We start from the raw sequence: 18,834 nt of genomic DNA on the forward strand, positions 1-18,834 counted from the left end.
CATATAGCTACAGTTAATGATGCTGCATCAGAAACTGCGCATGTCTTATTTCACTTTCCAAGCATCTTGGGTAGAACTCCCACAATAACAAAGTCTGCTTGATTTAGGATTAAACAGAATTCTAAATTACCTTAGTAATGCTTAGAACAACATCTATGGATGTAGCAAGTGGGCTGGCTAAGCCTGTCAGCTCACATCCAACTACCTCAGGCAAAGTGAGTGTAACTGGCATTCCCAGCATTACTGCTTCTGTTTCAATACCGCCAACACCTGGAGGGAGAATATTAAACTGGTTTTATTGTGCTAAGTAAGTGACCTAATAAACATTTTGAAGTGCATATTAAAGTCTAATGAAGTTAAAGGCTATAATAATCTGTAAAATAACACATCCTTACTTGTATCTGACTCCAACTGAAAGACAATATGTACAATACAGATGTCTTCTACTAAAAAGAATGGACATGAAAGAATCTTGCAAAACTACTGCTTAAATTATCACATTTTAATCCTGCTGGCCTTGTGTACCTTATCTACTACTGATTTTATATAACAACTATACTAATATTTATCTGAATTTCACACTCACATTCAAAAAGCAGTATTTATCTGAACATTGAATTAATTTCCTTATAATTTTTTTTCTTTAAATTAGAAAAAAAAGGAATTTATTGCTGGTGAAAGGTGTTGGATAGAAGGTTTCTATTCATCCAGAAAACACATGCAGCATGAACAATAGCCATGGAAGCTTCCCCACACTGCCATGCCAATGTGCGTCTAACTACAGTAACAAGAGCTTTGCAATATTATGAGTTCCTTCAAATCCCTTCTCAGGATACACAGTTCTTGACTGATTTCCAAGAACATCATCAAAATGCTCATCTATCATTATATAAATGTCTTAAAAACCCAACTGTTTAAGTTGTGAATCACTATTATCCTGGGAATGAAACTGGCCTTACTATAGGGAATCTTTCTAATTTCTTTTAGAAGAACTGCAAACAATTTCAGTCCATTATTTGTTTGTCATGAAACTCTATCTTCAAAATATATTTCCCCTAAATAAAATTTCAAGTTCTGAAATGCTGTTAGGCTTGAAACAGAGAAATATCCAATATGAAAAAAGTATTAAATAATAATTATTTTCTATTTAGATAGTAAAAAAACCAAAAACTTACAAATGCAATTGAAATTATCAAGTCATGTACCAAATACTTACCCCATCCCAAGATCCCCAAACCATTTACCATAGTTGTATGAGAATCTGTGCCAACGACACTGTCGGGATATAGGAAATCTTTAACTTCAAAAACAACTCTTGACAAATATTCCAAGTTCATTTGGTGTGCCATTCCTGTTCCAGGTGGAATTACAGCAACATTCCTAAAAACCTTTGAACCCCACTATAATTTTTTTGAGAGAGAATAAAAAAAAGGTTGTTGTGTTATATTTAAATCAACCAGGATGTTTTGCATTTATAAAGAAGGTGCACTAAACTCTGTTTAGTGACATAAAGCCATATAACTTTAAAGAACACATAATAAAGAATAAAAAAAAATGAACATCATCGTACTTGCTCTTCATGTACAATTGGCTGTTCAAGTAAGTTGGGATATATGCAATTTCAGCATTTATACATGGTTCCACTCTGAAAAGTGACTATGTAAAAATCCACACATCTGCTTCCTGTGGGTATATAAACACACATCATCTGATATTCCTGGCTGTGATTTTCATTCCCCCTGTTAGTACTGGAAAGCCATTACAGCTATGAGAGAATGAGTTAGATTCTATTCCTTCCTGTTCATCAACAAAATTATTAACTAAATTCATAATCACTTATATATACAAACCTAATGAAAGCAATGGGCTCATACAGATGTCACTGAACTGAGACAATGGGAAAGCACAAGTGTAACCAAGGGTAATACTTGGCCAGCAGAACCATCGGTACTGATTATGTTTTATGAGATTGCAAAAAATACAGATAAATTCTCACAAACTTGGCTGAGATTGCAAAGCTGACACTTAGAAAAACATCTTTTTACTAGGGCTGTCAAGCGATTAAACACATTAATCGTGATTAATCGCGTTGTTAATAATAGAATACCATTTAAATATTTTTTGATATTTTCTACATTTTCTAATATATTGATTTCAGTTACAACACAGAATACAAAGTGTACAGTGCTCACTTTATATTATTTTTATTACAGATATTTGCACTCTAAAAATGATAAAGAAATAGTATTTTTCAATTCACCTCATACAACTACTGTAGTGCAATCTCTATCATGAAAGTGCAACTTACAAAGGTAGAATTTTTTGTGACATAACTACACTCAAAACAATGTAAAACTTTAGAGACTATAAATCCCCTTAGTCCTACTTCTTGATCAGCCAATCGTGAAGACAAACAAGTTTGTTTACATTTTCAGGAAATAATGCTGCCTGCTTCTTGTTTACCATGTCACCTGTTTACTTGTAAACTCAGATCACAAACATGGAAACCCAATTTTCAGAGTTACTTTTCAGAGTAGAACTGCACTTTAATTGTTAGTTAATTTCTTTCTTAGTTGGTTATGTGTTAAATTACACTAAAAGCTGTTTTATCAAGCATGTTGGGGAAATAAGGGGTGCTGGTAAGTGAAAAATATGGGTTAACTAAGAGAGAGGGAGTTTGGGTGCAGGAGAGGGCTTGGGGCAGCAGGTTGGGGTGCGGAGTGCTGGATCCGGAGGCGGGGGGTCAACTTGGGCGGCTCCCCGCAAGTGGTGACTTGTCCTGGCTGCTCCTAGGTGAAGGCTCAGCAGGTAGTTCTGCCCGCTGCCTCCGTCCGCAGGTGCAGGCCCAGCAGCTCCCATTGGCTGTGGTTCTCAGCCAACCGGAGCTGTGGAGTTAGTGCTTGGTGCGGGGCAGAGTGTGGAGCTGCCTACTGCACCTCCACCTAGGAGTAGCCAGGACAAGTTGCCGCTTGGGGGGAGCCGCCCAAGGAGACCATCCCCCCAGATCTGACACGCCTGCACCCCACCCCACCGCCCTGAACCTCCTCCTGCACCCAAACTCCCTCCTCCAAAGCCCACACTCCGCACTCCTTCCTATGCACCAGCCCCATGCCAGCCAGACTATAAACCAGAATTTCAATGAAGAGCAGAAATGCCGATTTATAGAGCTTTCTGGTTGGTGAAGTGCCGGATAAAACAGCTTTTACTGTAATTATATGTAATGGTACTATAGAAGAAAAATGCCCTAGCCAATCAGCAACATACATAGTTAAGTATCCTGTTTGTTGACTGAATAGCAGCACATCATGCTGCCTTATAGTGATCAGAATGCAGGTCACAAGTTCCTAGGCTAGCAGCAAGCACTACAGAAACACACTGAATCAGAGGAAGGGAGAAATGACTTACATCAGTAAAGCAACCCCACCACAACTGCTAGCTGGTTATCAGAGTGGCAATGACTTGTACCCAAATCCCATTCAGAAGTAGTCCCACTGATCTAAATGGGACTATTGGCTTAAACAGAGATTTGCAGGATCAGGGCTTTGTCTAGGGGATAAGGCTGGTGTGAAACTCAGCTGTATTTAGGCTTTAAAATTTCTCATATATGGCACCTCTTTCCAATCCTCTTAAGGCTGATGATTGTTGATTCAATAGACTGTACCAACTTTTAAGTATATGGGCTCTATTGTCTACCAGCTAAAAATTCCTATGACACTTTAGATGAAAACATGTTTGGACTGATGAAGCAGTTAAGCTGTAGAGACACAGACAGATAATCTGCGGCAGATAATTCTGAGGTGCTGAGAGCTCTCAACACACTTTCATTTCAATGGAAATTTAGGATGTTTTGCACCTCAAAGTATCAAGTCCTTAGTGTCTGGTCAGTTTCACTTTTGTTTCCAGTTAGCATTACTTCCGGTTCTCAGACTCGAACACCATACTATCGATATTTGGGTTACAAACACTTGGGAAAAGTTTAAATCCAAATAAATCCAGTATTTCAGTTAATATTAGCTTATTTACTATTTCTGTTAATATTTTGTACCCTTCCTCCTTTAAAAAACCCACACACGCCTTAATCAGGGCTCTACAGTGCCTAAGAGTCATTAATTACTTGGGCATTCTTCCAAAAAATTATATCATCATGTTATGCACTAATCAGCTGTACTAATATACACTCAAAAATTCTGACTTGAAAATCTGACATTTTGAAAGTGATATAATAAATCCCCCTCTACCATCATGAACTGCCACGGCCATTTGAAAGCTTGACAAAACATCAAATCAAATGAAAAAATATAATAAGAGGACTGAAGAAAAAAATGGCATACCTTAAAAAACTGAAGCCTCTCTCTATTTCTGCCAAATTCCACCTCTTGGTTTTTTAACACTGTTTCAGGCCTAGAAATTAATTAAAATTAATTGATAAACAATGGCATGTTTTCAATGATAAACAGTGAGATTTGCTTTTTGCTTTTATTTGCTGGACCTCTCATTCATCGCTGCAAATAGCAGAATTCTTTAAAATCCTTTTAGACACGACTGAGGCAATTTCTTCCAAACAAGGAAGTGAGGACAGGAGAAGATGCCCTCTGAAAACAGCAGAGAAAGGGACTGGTCTTCTCATCACACACAGCATAAATGAGAGTTTTTAGCTCTAATTTGCCTGAAGCAAGTAACCTCAAAAAACACTCATCAGAAAAATATACCTTCCCAGCACGTGAGGGACGACAATAACTGCACTGTCAAACAAGGAAGGTACTTCTAACTGATATTCATAAGAGTTGCTTATCTCAAGCAATTTGATGTTGGGAAAGAAATAAGGTGTCTGATTTATGTTATTGCTGGCAAGAGAATTGCTCATTTTCAAGTCTGGTCCTCTAACTGCTGACTAGAACGCCAATAAGATACCGTATAAATTTATTTGTAAATGTCTTCCAGGAACTGTATTAATTTACTTATATATAGGCGCTCATCACCACAGTGTCTAAACATGAATGCAGATGAGTAACTTTCCTATGTGTTTGTAATGAAAAGCATCATTTTATTAAATGAGTGAAATTCGTTGCTGGATTGTGTTTTTATAGCTACTGCTTCTCTGGGAGCTTTTTTTGTGAGAGAAAGTAATAAAAGCCCTTCTCTAAATTGTATTTTAGGGCTGCATTTTACATCATGACCTTTCCCGCTTTCTCTTCTGCAACAGAGGAAGGTCATATAGTGTATTGTTTTACAAAGGTCTAAGGGATAATCATCACTCAAATTGCAGCTTAATGAATGCCACTGCTGGTAGAAAAGGGTATACTGGTATCAGCAACATCCAGATTGCAGAAAACATTTAACTTTTCTCATCACATTTGTGTTTCTGTCTGGAAAAAGCAAAAGAGATTGAAATATTTTTTTTTTAAATAAAATTTGCAACACAATCCAAATACTGTATTGTTGTGAGTCTCCTCTTTGATATAGCATTGAAATTCTAGATATGTCAGCCACAGAAAGAAAGATCTAGCCAATCTATCAGAGAAGATAGGTGGCAGTTGAAAGATGAGGGTTATTGCATGCAATTGTCATAGATGGAGTGCTGCAAAAGGACCTATAAATAAATGAATCTTGGGAAAAGGCAAGCAAATGAGGCCTTTGTGGGCTGTCACATACAGTCAAGATGTAATGCTGCATTTCAACTCAGTGACAGATGGATTAGAGGTTATTTGTGGCCTTGGGGATGATATATATACTGCTTTCTTAGCTAGTATGGGTATGTCCAATTCTTATCAGGAAAGAAAGGAGTTTAAACCTTCCGTAAATCATTTACATGAAATATAAAACAATAGAGACTTTCAGATTTAAACCAAAGTTTCAGCTGTGCCTTATTACATTAACTAATTTATAGAGCACTGTTCCTATGTATCACTGCCCTTACAAGGAAATGAGGCAAGTCTCCAGCTCAAGATTTAAGAAGACAATCAACCACCAGATAAATGACCCTCTGCAGAATGCTTTACCTAAGTTCTTCTCCTGTTTAGGTCAGTTCAAACACCTGTGGTGTTAGACACCATCCTAAATGCTCAGGCTTGTTTCTGGGTGGAGTGGATGGAGATGCAGAAAGGCATATTTAGCATAGAGCAGCATGTCTGTCAGTTGTTGCAGGCATTGTGGATGACAACCAAGAGGCTCCTTCAGTGCAGCTTAAGGCACACTGCCTGCTTTGTGGAGGACAGACAGCTTACTTTTTTGTATTTTGGAGGCAATATTTAAATTTTACAATTAACTCCAAAAAGCTAGCTATAATTAGCCAACAGGCTTTCACAAGGCAGGCAAACACTTTAAAAGCTGTACTGTTGCTCTGGAGACAAGCCTGCATCATTTGATAGCATGGTACAATTGTTCTGCTCAACCTTAAATTTAAACCAAAAGCACTGCAAACTAAAAGGAAGTGCTGAACTAGGAGACAGCACACAAAAAGGACCTGCGTTCCAGTTGGTAAAACACAACCATAATTCCCTCCAGCAAAAGAAGGATTTGACAATTAAATTTAAGCAATAAAAGCATTTCATACTCAGGCACTGGTTGAAGATGAAATGGACAGAGGATAGGAGTATTCTCAATCTGCGCAGAAAATTTTCCTGAGTTACGACTTGATTCTCCAGCATCACATGGCCCTTTGCAGCCAGTCTGGCCCCTGCAAGGTACCTTCCGAGGCTGCGCTTTATGTGGAGAAATCTTTGCCAACGGCCTCTGTAAGTCACCACCTCCAGGATTCGGAGCATTCTGTATTGCACTGTCATTTTAAACAGAAAATGAAACAAGTGCACAAAAACATTTTCCTACTGAAAAAATACCCCCAACAAATGACCAACTGTATCTAAAAGGTCACCATTTTATTACAACCCTGGTGCAAAGTAAAGTGTCACTGGGTAAGTTTAGTTAACCAAAGAATACATCATGGTGACCATACAAAACTAAATTGTACTGACCTTTAGCTTTTCTAAAAGGAACTGTAATATCTGCCATATAAACTACTTACTCACCTGATTGGTCTGCCAAACACTACATTTATTAACAGGACACAGATGGTCCTTGCACTGTTTACTCAAGGTCTGAAGGGAAGGGATGTGACAAAAGTCTTGTCCCAGGGAAGGGTTGGGGATTGTGTTTGGTTTTACTCTCTATTGCAGCACTGTCGACATTTGTTAGATCCCTGGGAAATTGTCTCTTGCTACAGTTTACTCAAGGAAGCAGTTGTGATATTTTATATTTAATTGTGTTTTGGAAATAAGGGCTCAAGCAATAAACACATTTTATTACTACAAATATAAAATTATTATACTTCAGGCTCAAGAAAATAATATAAGTACATACATAAAACACTGTAGGTAAACATTTTTAAAACCATCTACACGTTTACCATACTACACGCTATATACACTACACTCAACCTTAACATGAACACACTGAAAAAACCCACTGTGAAAGATGATTGACTTTTTACCTCTAATGGTTACATTCAATAATTTGACACATTGAAAAACAGGGCTATCAATGCTTCTGCTGCTCTAAAATAAAAGAACAAATTTCCATTGTCTATTGGCAGGATACCATACCACCTCACAGACATTTTGTCTGAATCTAAGCTCAGTTCACAATCTCTCAGCTAGCGGGAATTGGAAGCTATGCAGACGCAGCACCTTGGGGAAGGGCCTCATATCACACTTTAGCAGATGCTGACAGACTTCTGTGGACTTTCCAACAGTGAACTAGCGGAACTGGATATATCAGTAGAAAGCAGCATGTTGAGATCTCCTGCCAACATTTGGCCTTTCTGATAATTTCAGACTTAACTAATCACAATTTGGGCTTTTCCCTTTCAAACACAAGTAAGGGTTAAAAAAAGAACTGGTCTGCTGGAGAAGCAGTATCACAAAATAATCTTCATTTCACAGCTATACAGTGGAAACCTGATTATCTGGTCTAATTGGGACCGCAGGCAGATCAGATAACCAAAAATTTGGATAAACTGGAGAATGGGTGGCGAGGGCTTGGGCTGTCAGCCCCAGGTAGCTGGGGCTCAGGCTGACAGCAGGAGTCCCAGTCACCTGGGGCTGACAGCCCGAGCCCAGCTACTGTCAGTCTGGGATGGCTGGTGATTTGGTTAATACCAAGAGCTGGATAAGAGAGGCTTGGTTAACTTGGTTCTACTGTACTTTCTTGTTTTTCATTCTTCTAAATTACTATTGTCAAAATTGGAGTTTTGTATGTATTTAAAAGATTCACCCAAAAACCAAATATGCACAAGAGTGTCTTTCACAGCAGTTCTGAACTCTTTCAATTCACCAGTTTAGACCAGTCAATATGCCCTTTGGGAGGCTACATGCTTTGAAAGAAGAAAAGGAGCTGTAATCACATAGGGTATGTCTACACAGCACAGCTAGCTTACCCAAGCTAGCTTCACTCCATCTAGCAGAGTAACAAAAGCAGTGAACACAGTGCAGTACAGACTTCTGCATGGGTAGCACAAGCCTGGCACAGCCCCATGGTACATACTCTGCTTGCTATCCCTCACGGTGATGTCTTCCCCATTATTGTTAGCCATGCTAGTTGGATTCAAGCTAGCTTGAGTAGGCTAGCACACGCACAGCTTTTACTGTGTAGACATACTGTTACAAGAGTGAGGCAAAAGGTAAGTGTAATTTAAAGCTTTTCTTTTCCACGCTGTCAAAACTTCCAGACACAATCTCATGAGATAACACTGTCTCTGACCCCTTTTCTAGTCTCTCTGCATGCACCTCCTCAAGTATGAGGTCTTGTGCCTCTAGTTGCCTGGGCTGGGATTTTGCAATTCTGCCAATCTCAGCCTGGTCTTGGGCTACAGCCCAGCATACCAATGTGATTTTTCAGCAGGCCCAACTGGGCGTGGCACCTGTAAGTCTGCCCTTCAGGAGTATGACCATCAGTCAATACAGGGACCAGACAGCTTTCTGAGCGATCAGACAGTATTTCTTCATACAGCGCAGTGTCAACCTGTGAAACTCTTTGCCACAGGATTTTGTGAAGGCCAAGCCTGTAACATGGTTCAAAAACGAACTAGGTAAGTTCAGGGAGAAGAGGGTCGTCAATGGCGATTAGCCAGGATGGACAGGGATGCAAAATCATGCTCTGAAGCATCCCTAGCCTCTGTTTGCCAGAAGCTGGGAATGGGAGACAGGGGATGGATCATTTGATGGCTACCTGTTCTGTTCATTGCCTCTGAAGCATCTAGCATTGGCCACTGCCAGAAGACAGGATACTGGGCTAGATGGACCATTGGTCTGACCTATTATGGCCGTCCTTATGTTCTTAAAACAAAGTACTGTTTAAACTTAACCATCACTTGGAAGCTTAAAAAGGTCCAATGGCTTCAGAGATCCTCCTTAGGGATGTGTCTGTCAGCCTTTTGCTCCTGAACAGCTCCTGACAACTACTGTCCTCACAGCTTGAGAATAAATTTTATCCCCCAAGAAGCCCTTTGTCTTAGGTTTCCATGCACCTACAATCTGTGATTGTAACAGGGCCATGGAGCAAGATATGGGTTTGAGAGGGGGTTAGAAGCAAATGGGTCTAATATTGTTCCTCAAATGTGGGTAAATGAGTGGTTCTCTCAGAATATTGTCCTCTTTCCTACATATATGCAACTGACCCCTGCATGAATTCACTTTATAATCATATAGCAAACCCCCTTACATCAAATGTATAGAGCATATGATATTCGTGAATTATTACACAGTAACTCCATGATGGTTGCATGGGCTATCTCTATGCTACCAAAGGAGCAGTGAATAAAGCACTACTGAGAACACTGACCACCCCTAAAATTTAATCATTAAACAGAACTAGATTATGTAGATTAAATACCATTTACTGAAGTCAATCTGCAAAGAATGGTCAACAGTGAGATCAGTTGGGCAGGCAGGATGGACTTTCATAGGATCTCCTCCAAGATTTTTCACTGCTTCCCTCATGGCAGCAAAATCCACCATTGCAGGAATTCCACTAACAAAAGAGCAACAAAGAAACAGCACTTTACATGTATTATGATGCACTGACAATTCTCTAAAATAAAGCTAATTGTAGAAGCTTGTTTTTAATTCACCCTCCATATCAGCCTATTTGAATACTATCTCGTAATGCTCGTTTTACTTTGGCTAACATGTTTTAAGGAATATTAAGTATTCGTATGTTGTGTTTGTTTAAATATATGTAAATAAAAACTGTGCGCCATCCTAAGCCCAAGCATAACCATCTAACACATTTCAAAACTGTGTCAAATAGGAACATGCAAATTCCTTGGCCAACTGATTACATTTGGTATTTGCCCTTTTGTCTTGTTATGCTCCTGAACTGTAAGGAAACCTTAGCATAATGGCCACTTCTGGATGTATGGTAGCTGTACACCACCACTTTGCTATACAAATTAATGCATATGCTATATATTCTAATACTACTTTGCAATTTGTGTTTTTCACTTATATTATAGCAGTATTCATTTCAGGATTGAAAGGCACATTACAAAAGCAGTTAAATACTGTTATCCCATTTTACAGATAAAAAACACTCTTAAGGACAACATACAAAACTAAAGGAAAGGAAAAGAATACTGATATACACTGAAATTTTATGAAAGTCTTATGATTTGATTTGTTAACTAAACACTTAAATCACTTCCATATATTTTTATATTACTAGGATATTTCTTAGAGAGATAAGTTGGATGAACTAATATCTCTTATTGGACCAGCTTCTGTTTGTCAGAGAGATGAGGTTTGAACTTACACAGAGTTCTTCTCTGTTCTGCATGGCTTCTTGGCAAATAAATGGCTGCCCAGCTTGGCAAAATTAAATGTGCTTAGTTTAATATTCTGTAGCTGCTTAAGGATAACCCTTTTAGCCACCTCACATCCACAAGTCTCAATAATCCACAGGTAACATTCTAATGGACAAATCTTGCTTTTCTTATTCATGTAAGAAGTCCCATTGACTTCAGTAGACTTATCAATTTATTCAGTAAAACAAGCAGGACTTGACCTTAAGTTATCACAAGTAAGATTTCTAAATATTTCATTGCACCATCACACAATCCTGCTATTGTTAAAGTGCCACCAAGCTGGTTCTTTTGCCCTTATTCTGCAAGTTACTCCATGCAGACAGAAACCTTCACCCATATGGAATCCCAGCAAAGTTCCATGTGGGCACATGCATCTGCCTTCTTGGACCAACTTGCAGGATCAGAGGCTTTATTTACAATGTAGGAACATCACTGAAAGTGCACTAACACAAACTATGGATTTCCATTCACTAATGGAATGCTTAAACTTCACAAGAGCCAGCTCACTTTGTTTTCAGCCCTGAGAAAAGACTGGTAACCTCACTGAGCACGGTGAACCAAGACCGATTTCGAAAACTTTGTTAGAAAAATGAAATTAAAAAAAAGAAAATATTTCACTTACGTAAAGTCTTGAAGAAGAACTCTGGCAGGATAGAAGGGCACTTCAACATTATTCTGTTTTGTTTTCCAGTCTAAAATATTCATAGCATCTTCCTTTTTTACTAAGAAGCCATCACAGTTACGGACAGCAGTTTCCAACAGTACCCGTATGGAATAAGGCAGAATATCTGGTTATGGGAAAGTAAATGAAATAATCAAGGAAACACTTTTAACCTATGTATGTTTTAACAAATAGTACCTTACTATACTAAAGAGATTTGACAAATCATGCAGTGAAATTCATTCCAACCGCATCAGAGCACAAGAATACAATCCAGTTACAAGGAAACACTAAATCAATCAATGTGCATTTGTTCTCTATTATTATTTTATAGCATTCAGAAGGGTGCAACAATGTTTCACGGAAGAGAGGAAGACCTGGTCCTTAGTATAAAAGCGTATGAAAAAAATGGCCTTGATCCAAAAATGATCTTTGAATATGTGAATCCAGGCAGAGCCCCACAGAAGTCAATGGGATACCACCCAAGTGTAGAGGTCCAATCGTACAAAGCTCATTGCAGGGTCTGGACATCATTAGAGATGGATCAAAATATGTGAGGGTGACAAACAGTCAAGTTAGGATGAGGGCTACAGCAGTAGGGTTAGGAGTGTGCACATCTGGGAGGGTTGGGGATTTTGTTTTTAAATATATAAAACAAACACTGAATAGTGAGTCACTTATTGTAGGCACTATAGAAGAGGTGAGTTTTCAAGGAGGATTTGAATGGAAGAGAATAATGGTTTGATTAAACAGTGAAGCAATGATACTCCATGTATAGGGTGAATTTAATGCCAGAATATGGATCGCTATGTGCAGTCTCCCCTTCGTTCACAGAAGGTGACAGTAAGACAAGAAATAATCTCGGTGTGGGCTCTAAAAGTGGAAGAAATCTAGACCTAAACTGATTAATATAAAGTAACAGCAAAGTAAAAAATTGGGAGCTTTCAAGGAAGAGAAAACACGGGGGAGGGACAGATTAAAAAGAAGAAAGGGCTGCTAGTCACCACTGAAGGCAGTAAAGGAGCTCTTCGGTACTAAATTAGGTACGATCATTCACTCACAAACATCATTCCATCAGCAATAATTCAGGTGGTCAAATGAGAGTACAGCAATAGGGGGAAATAAAGGATGCTAGGTAACTGGTCGAACAGGTTCACGTACTAGTGTTTCAGCTCTAGAGACCAAAGCTCAGATCTGAATGTTAACAAACAGATGAAATGGCAGTTTCAACCAAGTCCATGGACTTTGCCTGCCTACAAACTATTGCTTCAGGGTTTCGTGGCTTATGCTACATTAGATACATTTTACAAGGCAGTCATTGTAATTCTCTAATTAGATGATTCATACAAAAAGCAAATTGTACAGAAATCTGATTAAAATAAATGTGGTGTAATGTCAGCACTAAGTGTGCTTAATATTCAAACTGCCAGAACAAAATGATCTTATATCCCTGTCAGTTGTGTTCTTCCCTTTAATGAAGAATAAAGGCACTCCAATACACTACCATACACACAGTGTGTGTGTGTGTGTTCATTCAAGAGCTGTCCAGAGAAGGTTTTTCAGTCTCAGTCACCTAGCTACATTTTTTTCATAACTGAATACCTCTGTTCCCACTTTAAATATTAAGACAATCAGACTCTCTATAGCAGTTTGGAACCAAAAAACTCAATTGAACTTTTAAACTGCAGGACAGAGAGTCACAAAGGAGATCCAGGATGTATGACCGGTAAGATGCAGGCGCTAGGATTTCTACCAGAATGCTGTCTCGGGGCTAGGCTTTGGAATTCTATCTTTCATAATAGTCTCTGTCTGTTTTAATGCGTGTTTGATAACTCTGAAGGCACATCTCCTTCTCCCTCTCCCAACTCAACACTATGACTGTTGGAGAGAGTCACTATTAGTCTACTCCTCCACAGTCTCCATTTACACAGTCCTTTGCCCTAAATTGCTCCAGTGATTTCTGCGGCTCCTCATAGCTTTCCAAAGCATTCAGACAGAAAGTGAAATAATTCTGTTCAATTTCACTGCTGTCCTTAAGGCTCTGAAAAGCACATGTGAGACTGACTGATTTTCTTAATTCTACTCTACTGATACTGCTTGAAAAGCTATGAGTAGAGACAGAGGAGCTGTCTGTCTGCTGTTCACATTTATGTTTATCTTCATATCTTTGCTGCCATTCGAACTAGAGGTTTTTGGGTTTTTTGGAATTGCTGAAGAGGAGAGATATGGGATAGCAAGAAACAGTGCAAAAGAGACAAGGCTAACAGCAGTAGTCCTACTGAACAAAACTGGGCTTTAGGAAAGTCATCAACAACCAAGATTATTTGGAGGAAGCCCACTCCCTTGACAAAGTTCACTCCACAAAATGCATGAAACCCAAGTGATGTATGTGTAGTTTTCTACTTATTAGATGAACAGCCTTGTGAGAGAGAAGTCAACTGCGTGTCAGGACAAAGGTATATTTGAAGAACTCTGTGAGAAAACTTTCATAAGGTCTGTCTGGCTCTAGCTGGTTTCATCATTTTCATGAACACAAGATCACCCAAAAAATTAAAATCAAGATGTGACATAGAATATCAGGGTTGGAAGGGACCTCAGGAGGTCATTTAGTCCAACCCCCTGCTCAAAGCAGGACCAATCCCCAGACAGATTTTTGCCCCAGATCCCTAAATGGCCCCCTGAATATCATGGACAAATCTTATGGAATTAAACCTTACTGAATTACATTTCACACCTTTGGGATCCACTGTATTGAAAATGCTGTTTGTGCACTATCATGGAATTGTATGGAAATTCTTTAGGAGGTGGAAGGATTACTGCAATCTCTGAGAGATATTAGGAATTTCAAAGGACTTTTTGGAACAATACATGTGAAGTGGATTTCCTACGAAATACTTGGGGGTGGGGAGGGTCAGAGGAATGCAAATAACCCACTGTGAATCCATCCTTTTGAAACTAAGCCCTAGGGAGAGAAACCAATTGTCTACTGATTGTCTGCTTCAGCTCAAATACCTCCAAACTGTATAAAGAGGGCCTAAATTCTTCACATGTGCACTAGTTTTGCGCTAAGACTGTTATGAACTTGTGACCACAAAAGAAACCTCTTTGGAGGGGTGCTGAAGGACTCACTTGCCAGAGCTCATCCTAAAGACAGCTGGACTGATCTCTGGTAAGCTTATTAGCATGCATGTAGGTGCTTTTATTTCTTTAATGTTTTCTCTGTAATGTTTACACCCAAAGAATAAATATTCTTGCATAGGAAGTGCTGTTTGGTAACTTATGACTGTGGCAACTGCACTGTTAACCATCTCTGAGAAAAAAGACAAAGCAGGCAGTCTGACTTTGACAGTGAATTCACAGTATAATTAAGGAACTTTTCAGGCAGGAAATATCCAGTCAGGAGGGAGAAAGAGATGGGTCTCCACCCAGGAAAGACAACAGTGAGGGAGCCAGAAACCTGGCAGCAGGTACCCTTGTTGGACCATGCATGGAAATACAGATGCTTTGGGCCCTAAACTGTGACACAAAGAAACCCTCAAAGAAATATGAGATTGTCATTAGAATAAATGAGTCAGTGATGCATAATTCTTCTGCATGTATGTGACCACGATGAATACATTCCTGTAAAAACTTTTATTTACATGTGAGGTAACACAGAGTTTATGTTTTTGTCACCGCTTGTTAATTCCATAACAGAAATGATTATTTTCTGTAATGAAAATGTTTTTTATTACTATATTAACTATTATGCCTATAAAAGGCCAAGAAGTATCCCTCACTTAACCAAACTTTTCTACTAAGGGAAAAGTATCATTCCTTTTATCTCACTTAAAGCAAATTATTAATCAACTTAATAAAACAGCATGTTTAGGGTAAAATTACACGCTTTCATACAAACCTACTAAAGACAATGTAGTCACATAACTGATGCATATTTACTAGTGGAACCATACTACTAAAAAGCTATTAAAAAGTAGTATTACCATACTTGGTGCCCCCAAGTTTAGCGATATTGTAGAACTTCTTCTCTGGATTGTCATTTAATGTTTCAATTAAGTACTGGAATGGGCATTCTGAAAAATAATGCAGCAAATTATTATGTGGAAAGAAAGGATGGTGCAGTGGTTCAGGCAGTAGCCTGGGGCTCAAAAGAATGCAGTTCTATTCCCTGTTTCACCACAGATGGCCCTGTGTGACCTTGGACAAATCATTCAGGGCCAGATATTTAGGCATCTAAATTTGCAGATAGGTACCTAGTGGGATTTTCAAAACCTCTTAGGGAGTCAGGCACCTAGGAAACTTTGTAAGTCCCACTAGGTACCTAAATACCACTAAAAATCTGCAAAAACAACAAGGAGTACTTGTGGCACCTTAGAGACGAACAAATGTATTTAGGCACAAGCTTTCATGGGCTAAAACCCACTTCATCTGCATCTTTAGATGCCTAAAAATCTGGCATCTAGTCTCAGTTCCCCATCTGCAAAATGATTGTTCCCTACCTCCCAGGGGAGTTGTGAGGATAAGTACTATGGTAACAACAGCCATATTAGTACCTAAAGATAATAGACAGAAATGCACTTTATAACGGACCTTATTTAAAAAGTGAAGATAAAAAATCTGTAGAAAAGAACTGCATATCAATTTGAAATTGTTTTCAGAAGGAATGGAATTTACAGAAAGAATATTTATTGCCACTCAAATAATATTAAACTAAATGAACATCAGTAATATCTCTTAGGAAGGCCTAAAGAACTCAATATAGTTTAAGAAATTCAAATTTGGTTTTAAAACAAAAGTTAAAACTGACACACCACCCCACTCCCAGTCCTACAAACATTTACACTGAAATCAATGGAATAACTCAGGTGAGTAAAGTTAAGTAGATGCATAAGTTTTTGCAGGCAGATGGCTTTGTTGATTTTAAAAGACTGTATCAGCAACAGAAGCTTCTCTTTTTTAGTAGGTTGCCATGCTTTCACCTCCTACTTTGCTTACATTTTCATTGTAATGTAAATATAGCATCATGGGTACTTTACACATTATTTTGCTTTGATGGTAAGATCTCTGGTAAGGCCCTGAATCTGCAAACATGCTCAAGTAATCCATTTATGGGCAAAATGTTACTCATGTGCTTAAATGTTTGCAGGATAATGAAATTAAAGAGGAACCAGAAATGGTCAACAAAAATAACTGAAGGATTTGGAGATACTAGATTTAAAAAAAGGGAGCGAGATACTTAGTGAGATAGGGCATCTATTCACAAATATTTAAAGTGAGGCAGCTTAATAAACAGTAACAGCATGAACCTATATCCTTCAACCTTTTGAAGTAATGAACTACACAGGACTCTGTTATCTACACGGTGAGCTTTTCAATTAGAGGTTTAAAAACAAAGCCCTGTCTGCTCTGTGCCTATCTATTGTAAAAGGTACCCAAGAAGAGTACAAGTATGAGATCCATTGTTTTCAACCCATTTCTGATCCATGACTTGGAGAAGAGCCCAATAAGGGTTGAGAGACTTGGGTCACAGGAAGGGCTGTCTTGAGAAATTTGGGGCCCAGTACATCGTGTTTGCTGGGACTCCTCCAGCCCATTCATAACAGGTGTTTCGAGGGCCCATCTCAGCTCAGGGTCCAGTATAGCTGTCACCATCCCCCCTCCAATCACAGGACAGTTTTTTGGCCATTTCGCTGTGGGGGGCGGGGGCAGTTGCTGCGGGGAGGGGGGTAGGAGAAAGTACAGCAACACCACGCGCGTCTCTTATCACGGTCAGCTTGAGAGGCATGCAGACAAGAGTGGCGCAGGGGAAGGGAGTGAGCTCAACTCACCCTGGGATGTGTGTGGGGGCAGCAGCAGGGGTCCAGCAAACTGTCAGCAGCGTTAGATCTGAAACGGAGCGGGTGCTCAGGCGAGGGGCAGCTGCTCGCGGGGCGCTGAGGTGCCCGACTGGGCGGCTGCTCCACGCCGCCTTAGCTCTGCTGTCGGCCTCGCCCAGAGGAGAAGCGGACGGCCCCCTCTCACTTCGGCTCGAGCCCCGTCCAGGACGTGCGAAGCCTGCCGGTGCGAGCCGAAAGGGCCGAACAAGGACAGGGATAGAGTGAGGGAGCTTGTGGACGGGGTGGCATCGTACGGCTGTCTAAATAGCGGACCCGGTCCGGGGGTGAGAGACAATAACGGCACCGGGGGCCATAACATTCACTATGCCTCCGGGGCATCTGCGAGCGGGGTCGCGGGCCCAGTCGGGGAGCTGGGCTGAGGTCCAAGCCAGGCCGCGAACTGCAGGGCGAAGGGTCGCACCAGACCAGGAACGCGGGGGCGCTAGGCAGAAGCGGGGCCCTTCGGGAGCGGAATCGCCCCTCCCCCGCCGAGCCCGACTCGCACTGACCTGGCCTTGCAGGGTCCATCGCTGGCGACCATATTAACTCTACGTGGGGAGGGGGACGAGGAAGACTCGGAGAGGGGGCCGTAGGGGTGGAGCCATCACCAAACATCGCGAGACTGGAAATGAGTTCCGCCCGTCCGATTAGTTGACACAGCTCGCGCGAGACCTTAGGTCATGGCAATAAAGGAAAAACAGCGGGGATCTCGTGAGAATGAGCCGGGGCCGGGGGGGGAAGATACTGTGCTGACCGCTCTCGCGATAGTTCCAGGCTCAATAAAGGAGAGGGTGGGGCTGGTTGGGGGAAGTGATTTCAGCGGTGGCTTAGGTGCCCGGTCACGGCAGCCTCAGTCTGGGCGTACGCCTGAGTTTCTGGCTACTCGCTTGTTCCGTGCCCTGGGGCCTCAGCGAGCCCGTGGTTATGCTGGGCTACGCGGGAGCAGGGCGGGGGCTGACGGGGCGTGTCCCATCCCTGAGCTGTGCCCCGGGCAGCGAGCGTTGGGGCCGCAGGAGGGTGGGGTGGCCCTGAGGGCAGCTCGCAGGTCACATCCAGCTGGGCCTTTCACAGGGGCAGGGTGGATGCTCGGGTTCATTTCACGTGTCAACTTGGGGAAACTGCTTTTAGTGCCCCTTCCATTCTGGGTCTAGTTTGGTCAATATCTTCATTGAGGATTTAGATAATGGCATAGAGAGTAAACATATAAAATCTGTGATGGACACAAGGTGGGAGGGGTTGCAAGTGCTTTAGAGGACATGATTAAAATTCAAAATGATCTGGCTAAATACACTGAAGAAAGTAGGCTGACATTCAATAAGGACAGATGCAAAGTACTCCACTTAGGAAGGAACAATCAGTTGCACTCATACAAAATGGGAAATGACTGCCTAGGAAGGAGAACGGGAAAGGAATCTGTGGGTCATAATGGATCACAAACTGAC

The 18,834-nt window shown here is 40.6% G+C and overlaps 1 protein-coding gene and 1 long non-coding RNA gene across 2 annotated transcripts in view; one reads left to right on the plus strand and one right to left on the minus strand.

Moving 5' to 3' along the window:
- Positions 1-5,064, plus strand: part of LOC116815044 (uncharacterized) — a 31,224-nt gene extending 26,160 nt beyond the window's left edge. The window contains exon 3 of the long non-coding RNA XR_004371399.2: positions 4,537-5,064. This is a non-coding gene — a long non-coding RNA (uncharacterized LOC116815044). The remainder of the gene's footprint in view (positions 1-4,536) is intronic.
- The window catches only part of IREB2 (iron responsive element binding protein 2), a 37,630-nt gene extending 19,527 nt beyond the window's left edge, over positions 1-18,103 (minus strand). The window contains exons 1-8 of the mRNA XM_032763056.2: positions 17,902-18,103; positions 15,500-15,589; positions 11,478-11,643; positions 9,886-10,023; positions 6,554-6,775; positions 4,332-4,401; positions 1,217-1,400; positions 131-270 (exon numbers count right to left, since the gene is read on the minus strand). Coding sequence (XP_032618947.1) covers positions 131-270; positions 1,217-1,400; positions 4,332-4,401; positions 6,554-6,775; positions 9,886-10,023; positions 11,478-11,643; positions 15,500-15,589; positions 17,902-18,007 — 1,116 coding nt within the window. The 5' untranslated portion in view covers positions 18,008-18,103. The remainder of the gene's footprint in view (positions 1-130; positions 271-1,216; positions 1,401-4,331; positions 4,402-6,553; positions 6,776-9,885; positions 10,024-11,477; positions 11,644-15,499; positions 15,590-17,901) is intronic.
- Positions 18,104-18,834: the final 731 nt, after the last annotated feature.

The sequence above is a fragment of the Chelonoidis abingdonii genome, chromosome 9 (assembly GCF_003597395.2).
Source record: "Chelonoidis abingdonii isolate Lonesome George chromosome 9, CheloAbing_2.0, whole genome shotgun sequence".
In the NCBI taxonomy this organism is placed as follows: domain Eukaryota; kingdom Metazoa; phylum Chordata; order Testudines; family Testudinidae; genus Chelonoidis; species Chelonoidis abingdonii.